Consider the following 9,202-nt stretch of genomic DNA (forward strand, 5'->3'; position numbering starts at 1 on the left):
CCACTCTTCTTCTTGAGGAAGTACTCGACCACAACCCTCGAGTGGTCGTCCACGAAGGTGAGCACGTACTTTGCTCCACCCTTCGACTTCGTCTTCATGGGTCCCATCGCGTCCGTCTGTACTAGCTCCAGTACACGTGATGACTTGGTCAGCGATCTTGACGGAAAATGTGCCACCGTTAGCTTTTTCTTCATGCAGCCATCGCATAAAGTCTTGACCTCTTGCTTGACAACTGGCATCCCAGTCGTTGCGCGGTGCGTCATCGCATACGCGTTCTCATTGGGATGCCCCATGCGAGCATGCCACAGCTCCCATTGATTCACTGAGCCCTTGTACTGGACGAATCGCGCTATTTCTTGCTGACAGTCCAACACGTAGGCCTTGCGGCAATCGCACTCGACTTGCCCCAGATATCACACGAATCCCGTTGGAACTCGACGCTCGACCCGCGTCCTGCCAACTTCCCCACCGACAGCAGTCGGCGGTCGAGGCCAGAAATGTGGAGTACCCCTATTATCCGAATGTGCTTGCCGTCGATGCCCTTCAAGCGCACCGACCCGGTTCCCGCCACGCGCAGCTTCTTACCATCAGCAATGGTCACCTCGTTGTTCGTACTCACGACCTCGTACTCAAATAGGTCGTCCCGGTACGGCGTCATGTGTGACGTCGCACCACTGTCGATCATCTAGCTCGGCGATCGATCCTTGCCAACAGCGAGTGCATTATCAGCCATGGCACTGTTGATCACTGAGTCTTCTGACTCATTCACTGGGCTTAATTCGCTGACCGCGAATACTGCACCATCGTCACTTCTGTCGACCTTGTTCGGACGTTACCCTTGTGATCATTGTTCCTGCCGCGTTTGACAAACTTGCCGTTCTTGCCCCTGCCACAATCCGAAGTGACCTTCAACGCGCGCTCCGACGTTTTCTTTCTTTTCCAGTCGCTCGTACTCCTTGTGCAACTTCTTCTTCACCTCGAGCAGAGTGATGTCCTTATTTTTCTCGATGATCGACAAGATCAACTCGAACTTGCTGCGCAGGCTGCGCAGCAATATAACCAACTGACGGGCATCGTCCAGTGGTTTGCCGTGCGATTGGAGACCCACGATGAGCTCGTCGAATTCGTCGAGGTGCTTCGCCATCGTCGCCCCTTCCTCCATCTTGAACTCATGGAGTCGGTGAGGCATCATCACACGGTTGTGCATCGTGGTCCGGTTGTAGAGCTCCCGCGGAGTTCCCCATGCTTGAATCGCCGAGGTCGCCGAGGTCACCGAGCGAATCTTCGTCTGGCGAGCGAATCTTCGTCTGGTGCTCCAACAACACGCACTGGGCGATTAAACCAAGCGCCTTCATGTCGTTCAGCAGCCACGCCTCTGTCATCTCTGCTTCCGGCTTCACCGTCTGCACATGAGCCAACAGTCCCTTCCTCGCCAGCTTCATGCGCATGGCGAACTCCCAGTGAAAGTAGTTGTCGCTTCCCAGAAGAACTTCGGCCTTCTTCGTTGACATCGAGGCGGCGTCTTGAGCTTGAGAAACTTGTGCGGCTGTTAATCTGTTGAATAGTGGAAGGAAAATGCCAAAGTGAATTAGTTAGCAGCTACACAATCTACCCTTCCTACATGTCCATAGCTACCTTCCTGTGCGCCCTTCTTGTTCCCTGTGCCTCTGCAGCAGCCGCCCTCGAGCTTCTTCCTGCGACGCCCCGACAAGATGAATGGTCGCGGGGGAAGTTTCGGATGAGACTTAATCACATCCAGCACTCACTCCATTATCTCCCAATCAGATCTTGCCATACGTGAATCGCCGATCCCGTCGAGTCAGCTTCCTATCTTCGCCAAGCTTATGCGCGTGCCCCATGCGCCCTCCAGACCATTGATCACCTTCACGTCATCAATCAATGAGTCCTAGGCTCGGCCAGATCTCATTACGCGGCGCCATTTCAACAATCACTAGCCCAAAATGGCCGAGGAAACTGCCCGTTTTTTACAAAGAGCCAATCGCTATTAGACATGCTCTTGCCTTAATTGACTATACGCCGTTCTTGATTAATATAGATCATGCGTCCATGCGCGCAGTGATATATCGAGCAGATGATGGCAAAGTAATATTGTTTATCGAACACGTAGCTCGAGATAAGATCAAGCCGGATCGGCTCGATGTAGTGGTAGATGCACTTTCGCGTTAGCCCTACTATAGAATGTCGCATATCTTGATGGCGATATCGAGTATTGATGAGATGACACACACAACGTACGGCATTTGTTGCACTGTTGGAAGGTTTGTAAGCGAGGAGGTTTGGATAGCATTTTATTGATCAATTGTACGTTTGCGCCTTTTTACAATGTCTCAATGATTGTTTTATTCACCAATGACTCACCCTATGATATAGTTCACGATTTGGAGTGCAAGTACTGAGAACTGTTCTAGGCACATGAAATTGGCCACCTCGGAAGAGAGGTCACGTGACTTGATGAGCATAATGTGCTAGTGGCCCAGCACCTATAATTAGATAAGCGCATATGTGTGGATGTGTAAAACGTATTAACAGGTTTAATCCTCGTCACATGCCTGTGTGCCTTTGGTCAGTCTGCCAGTTCAGGTAATCTGTATGCATTCTATCGGACTGGAGCTCATTTCTTGTATTTGAAAAAGCCTCAGCTTCAAATACAGATGCTGTGATTTCTGTGGGCCGTAAAAAATGTTTCCGTGCTACTGTTAGTAACACCAGTACAAGTAGTTGATAATATAGACAGGCTTTTCCTGAATGAAGATTATTCACGAACATGGCTTGCTGATATCTGTTGTGCCCGATCGAGCCCTTGCTATCACAACGAAGCTTTGGCAAGATTTATAAAGCTACTAAAACCAGATTGGGCACGTCACCACTGGTTATTCGTAAACAGATACTTTGGTGAAATTTTTAGACCGCGATTTTGAGTGTATCCTTTGAGGTACGCAGAAAGACCGTGTTGCTGGTACGAATTACTCCTATTACCCTAATATTTGGTGATCAACGCAATGCGTGCATCATCAGCTTAATTTCATTGTCACCGCTGGTTTGGCTAGCAACACACACGCACACATAAGGCAAAGTTGGCAGGACTGAGCTGCGTCCACGTTATATCGGGCCGTTCACGGTGGTAGGAAAAGAAGAATTGGATTTAATTCTCCCGAACAGAATGCAGACATAACCTGTTTTCTACGCGGCTTGCCGATGCCATATTGCAATTCTGTTATTGAAAGCTACTTAAATGTAAATAGCTCTGTTGGCAATGGATCAGCGTCTCCACTATCCCAGTAAAATGCATATCCTCTGCTATAGGACAGAGATACGGTCTTAAACCGTTAGGGGTACATCAAGCCATTCAGTAATATGGATAAGCTTGACGAGCACATATAATGAATACTAACTTCCTAGGAATAGACCGCACGCCGAGACTCACGGAGAGATTTGATGTATCGCCAAAACTAAAGGAGGTCACAAGACCAGTCACGAAAAATTGTCCTCCACCAGCCCTGCTCGATGAGCAGGGGTTGGTCCGGTACCTTATGGAACGGTAAGTGGGTCGGCGAGAGTGAAGCGTCACTTACCCTTAGTCTTAAAATATGTGGTAATTTGAGATCACGTTTCGGCAAGATTGCCCAGGCGTCGTCAAAGTTTATGTCCTGGCACACCCTCGGTCTCAATCGTCATGTATTGCGTAGAGATTAGTTTCAGTAGCTGTAACAATCGTCGCATGGAGATGAGCAGGAATAGTTTCAACAATGAATTTCTACCTCGATGCCCACGTCACATGGTTTACTTCGCAAAATCAAGCATTTTATCCCGATCAAGTAGGGATTTTGCTTCACTTAACTTGGCTTGTAATGGTGATGAACGATTAGGCTTCATGTATTCCTACCCGATAAGCGAGTGAGTTTGACACTTTTCGTCGCGTTCGCCACCGATGTACGGTCCCCATAGTGGATACGGACTAATCTGACAACTGTTACTTCAAGAGCAAGCGTGATACTCCAAGCAATGGTGATCTGGGGGTCAGCTCACAACGCGGCTTGTGAGCGGCTCTTTTGCACTCTGTATGTGCAGAAGACTGGGACGCATTGGCGTTTAAGAGCCCTACTCCGGTGTGGGGGGAATTTGATGGATTCAATTCATACTCGCGATGTGATTTAAACTGCAATAATCGTTGCAAGCTTGCTGACGGGCAAGCTGGAGTCTCTAAGCCAGGAATAGGTGCCGATCTGGCTGTCTTCATGGTTTCTGCGGCTGAGTACCACACCACTTTCTGCCGAAGGGAATTAGCATGGATTATGCAGAACTCATAAAGAAAAGAAATGAAGTAAAAGACGCTTCTTTTCAGTGCGCGGCCCTGCGGTATGCATCTCGTTGAGAGTGAAGGTGTCAGGTCAGGACTCGAGGGCTGCTACAATCGATCTTATTAGAAGGCAGCTGCAAAGAACTCATTTTTTTTTCCAGATGTTTGCGCTGACTTTTGGTGTGAAGTATGCGCTGAGGATCAGTGCCATAGGGTGCAAGGAGTCAAGTGAAATTCCAAGCCCAGTGGGTTCTTGTTGAGCGTTTCGTCTCATATGACTCATAAAAGCGTGCCCCAGTATTGTCAATATTGGTGTAACGGAGTAGGTACAATCCTACTTTGTACGTGCGCATTACACTTCTGTGCAAATCTACATCATACACTTTATTACAATGTACAAAGTATGCCCTATACGTCTGTGTGATGGCCCAAAACTTTCCGAGTTGTCCAAGGATTTGGTAATAATGAAGACAGAGCAACTCCATGCTGCAGACGTCCGTGCGACGTGGCTTGCTCCAAGCAATTTTTCCAGGTAGTTTAACTTAATATTGATTTGACTGAATGACTCATCAGTATATGTCTCTCTTAAAATAGCAGAGCAACTTCGGTCAAAAATCACTCTAAAGGATCTTAGTTCCATTCTTGGTCAAAGCGTACAAATCCGACCTTTGTGCATTCTTTCCGCAAAGTCTCTGCGTCAAAGCTTTCTCAGTGCAAGGTACACGACAACCCCGTTCTATAGAGTGTATTTTTTTGAATACGAATCAAGTAAAAGTTATACCATCATTTACGTGTTACTAACCCTAAGATTTAAACCCTAGTAAACGTTTTTCATGAGGCTATTTGAATTTTCAGGTGCCTTGTACATCACAATGGGACCTTGGTATCAGGATCTTTAGCGCTGTACAGATCCGAGTATGTGTACATACTAATTGATACGGTATGTACACTGAGACTGCTGTCGAAGACAGTAATAGGACACTAGGCCACTCCATATCTAGTGAAAAATGTCCGTTTTAGCTCGTCAAGTCTTGTTAGAGCATAATTTCAGAAATAACTCATTAATTCGTTCGGCAATCTTGACTGTACAAGTGTCGAAACAGTCAATTTTGATGAAATGTACACAACAAATAAGCCTAAATTTTTGTGAGGTATTCTCTGTCCGAAGTGAGAAAGTATCGAATAAGGAGAGACACAGCTAATACTTCTGTCGCTAACTTCGTTTTATGGACTCGTTTATATAAAGAATGTGGTTGAAGTAAGGCACAAACATTACATCGTTCCTTATGGTCAATACGTTCATTTAATGATCTGTTTGTGTAACAAAGGCGTCCGTCCATGTACTGTACATAAAAAACAGCAATTTTTCCAGCAAAGCTATAAAAACAGGCGACTTCAAGACTTTTGTATGTGTCACATCATCATATCTTTAACATATGGCAGTAATATATCACTAGTACCTCACAATAATTTGCGTTTCATGAAAAAATTATCTACAAGCTGAATAATCAGTTTTTTCAAAAAAAATATTCTCAGCTCAGAACATGTAAAATTCTATTTTTTTCAGAATCGCATGGCTATTCCTGTACTGATTATTCTACAAGAGTCGTTAGCTATGTCGTCACCAATGTTGTACTCCTCTCCCCGTAATGGCTCTCTTCCGGATTAAGCTTATACAGTTCAAAATCATATGGTTTATAGCGCCATTAGTGATGACATTCAATCAGACTCAAGTACTTCGAAATTTAAAAAACGATGCTTATAAATGTCTAATGTGCTTCTCTATATGCTTACCAAGGCACTGCATATATAAATTTTACTTTGATATGTTACTATATAATCTTAGAGAAAAAGCTTCGAGAAGTCAGAGCCAGTTAGTTGAGTATTCGAAAAAGTTGAGCTATGTTCACGTATCCATTGGATTACGACCACGAGACATGTGTATTACATGTAGCTGCTACATGTTGACGAGTCGCAGAAGATTGATGTTATTTGACAGGTGGCTCATCTCGCTAGAAGTTTTAAGCGACGAAACGTGGAAAAAAATCCATCGCGAATGATCACTTTCTCCATTAAACTCCCGAATTCAAGATTCAATGTTGCTATGTGTACCATCCTGTGACCCAGTGGATGCGAGTTACGTAAGACCGCGTGCCATTTTTCTGTGAGGCACGTTGGCATAGCATCGTGATTGCAGCGCGCGATTTACATTCCGATAAAAACATTACTCCATACCATTAGCGAAAAGATAAATTTTTTCGAAATCGAAACCGTGAGCCTATTCCGTTGTACTAGATATGTCGTTTTTTGCAGTTTCTGCTAACTACGTCAGTTCGTTGCTAGTGTGTCTCCACGATTAAAACCGCGATGTAACGTGCGTCGAACGAGTTGTGCTCGCTTTGACAAATGTACGATTACTTCAAGCGCTAATTTGTACAGACTGTGGGAGTGCGCTCATCTTTATCATTAATCTTGTTAAGATGCTTGCTTAAGTTAATCAAATGGACATATCAAAAGTGTAAGATCGTTGTAATATCAAGACTGCCTCATCTAGTAGAATAACTAGATATAAAGAGATTTTCTTCGAAAAGTACTCGATCGAGTCACAACCTGCTTGCTCCATTTACGCGAAACAGCTGCTTGAATCGTGGTTGAGTTCAGACCAGTCTACTTTTTCCCCTCATCACCAAAGTTCGATCGAATACATTCACAATCTTGCTGGACGTACCGGTACCAAGCTGCAGATCCTCTTCAGCTCCGTTACGCCTATCGCATCGTATGATGGACCGGAATGAGAGTAGTGTCGTTAAAGACACATTCGTTGACATCAACACTTCCGAGTTCCCCATCCTGGGTGACAACGTTTCACCTGTGACACCATACGATCACCCAAGCATGCGGCATAACCATCATCGAATTAGTATGTATGGGGGAAATAAGCGCAAGCTCGCACATTCTCCGCTATCACAGACACAGTCGTCCACATCGTCTATGACGACGTCTAGAGCCTCTCTCTCGTTAACGGACCGCCTCACTTTAATGAACATTCCTACGCAAGACCTCAAAGGCTCTGTATTCTACGGATGGCTTTGGAAGCGTGGACATTCGTTTAAGACATGGAAAAAGCGATTTTTTCTACTAAATGGCGTTGCACTCACATACTACAAACAGTGTTGTGTTATCGCCTCAGACGTGCTAGGTGGGGGCACTCAGTGCCTTGATTTGCCAATTAGAGGCGGTCTACGCGTCGCCAAGGCCGAATTTTCAGACATGACGACATTTGGTCTCAAGATTACTAGCTCTAGTGGACGTGTGCTCTACGCTCAAGCAGGCGATCAAGCTTCACGCGAGCAGTGGCTCAAGGTGCTCGAAGAAGCGCCATTAATGCGTGGCATGGCGGAAACGATTCGTGGGACTATGGTCAGCGAACTTTTAACACAAAGTACGGATGGCGGCTCACCAAAGATGGACACGGCGTTAAGTGTACTAAGCAGCGAAGATGACGATGATGCGCCGAGCAGTGATATGCAGGGCTATCTCTATATGCGCACAGGACTCTTTTCAACCTGGAAAAAGCGTTTTATGAAGCTCACAAATGGACAGCTCACAATACGACGAAATCGCACATTACGGAATTCAGAACCAATGGAAGCTGACAAGCCGCTGCAAGTTATAACAGCAGTGCGATGGAATGGTCATTCCCATGGTTTATGCATTCGATTGGAGAATCGCAAGGAGCTCTTTGTGTACGCCGATCATGACGCTGATGCGACCATGTGGTTAAATGCACTAAAGAATTGCTGAGTTATTAGGCCAGACGACGAACAAACTCTATCGCACTGCTGTACTTCATACAGCAGTGCGATAGAGTTTGAAAGGGAGACTAGGACCCTTCCTCCTTCCTACATAACGAGCTAAATTATTTGAAAGGTAATAATTATCACTTAATTTACACCAAATTGATGGTCTCGATTACTGTAATTCTACCATTGTTAATTTTTATATAATACTGTAGCGACATTTTTAATATAATTTGCCATGAAAATTTTGATAGCCCAACCCTCACAGAGAGTCTGAAAGAAACGGCTGCATCGCATAAATGAAGTTCATGAACATATGAAAGCATAGGCGCTTTCACATGACACTAGCTACGACGGCGGTTTGTTCTAATAGGCTTAAGTTGTGGTCATAAAACTAAATAGTACCAAAAAGTAGCCTTTATTTTTGCTTCTAATGATACTATGACACGGTGGTATAAACATGCCCTTGGAAATCTTTTTTATGGACTGAACCTTCACGCGGCAGTCAGAGTGTTTTTGGAGCGTGGGACAAAAAGCTTAGAAGAGATACGACTTATCTTTTCGCAAGAAATAAAATAGTTTGACGCACTTTTGTGACTTCTTCTCATTGTCTATTTGGCCAGGAATGAAATGTTTGCTCACAATTTTCGACGAAATTTTTTATATTCGGCACAATACATTTTTTGAGTTTAAGCACATGTCGTCCTGGAACCCTACTCCTTTGATTAAATTTGTTTAGGCCAGATAAATACATATCTGCTTGTTCTGCTATAATGCAGAGGCCCTTGTACTTGAAAGTCGTACGCGACACTCCGAGCCTCTCACCCATCCACCGCATTTGTCCAAAAGCTGCTCCTCCTAACTTCAAAGCTCAGATTCGGTGATCTTAGAATAGCGATTGAGGGTTTAATGTGACACTTACACATTTTATACAATTGTATATTATTTTACAACACTACTTAGAGTAAACTATGAATACTCATAAGTACCCTAATATCGGTATTTACGAGGCTTTACGAAAGTTCTATTACAGTAGACTCCCGCTTAAATACGCCAATTGATCCGGTACGGTTTGTGCGCACTT

At 44.8% G+C, this 9,202-nt stretch overlaps 2 protein-coding genes across 2 annotated transcripts; one reads left to right on the top strand and one right to left on the bottom strand.

The window, feature by feature from the left end:
* Positions 1 to 1,169: 1,169 nt before the first annotated feature.
* PHALS_12502 (hypothetical protein F443_20714) lies at positions 1,170 to 1,511 on the bottom strand (the record flags this gene model as incomplete). The annotated part of the gene is made up of 1 exon (XM_024728063.1): positions 1,170 to 1,511. One exon carries the CDS (start codon positions 1,509 to 1,511, stop codon positions 1,170 to 1,172), a length of 342 nt encoding a protein of 113 aa, XP_024578577.1.
* A 5,588-nt stretch (positions 1,512 to 7,099) lies between these two features.
* PHALS_12503 (dynein light chain) lies at positions 7,100 to 8,122 on the top strand (the record flags this gene model as incomplete). Its single annotated transcript, XM_024728064.1, has 1 exon — positions 7,100 to 8,122. One exon carries the CDS (start codon positions 7,100 to 7,102, stop codon positions 8,120 to 8,122), a length of 1,023 nt encoding a protein of 340 aa, XP_024578578.1.
* Positions 8,123 to 9,202: the final 1,080 nt, after the last annotated feature.

The sequence above is a fragment of the Plasmopara halstedii genome (genome assembly GCF_900000015.1).
Source record: "Plasmopara halstedii genome assembly, contig: Scaffold_614, whole genome shotgun sequence".
In the NCBI taxonomy this organism is placed as follows: Eukaryota; Oomycota; class Peronosporomycetes; order Peronosporales; family Peronosporaceae; genus Plasmopara; species Plasmopara halstedii.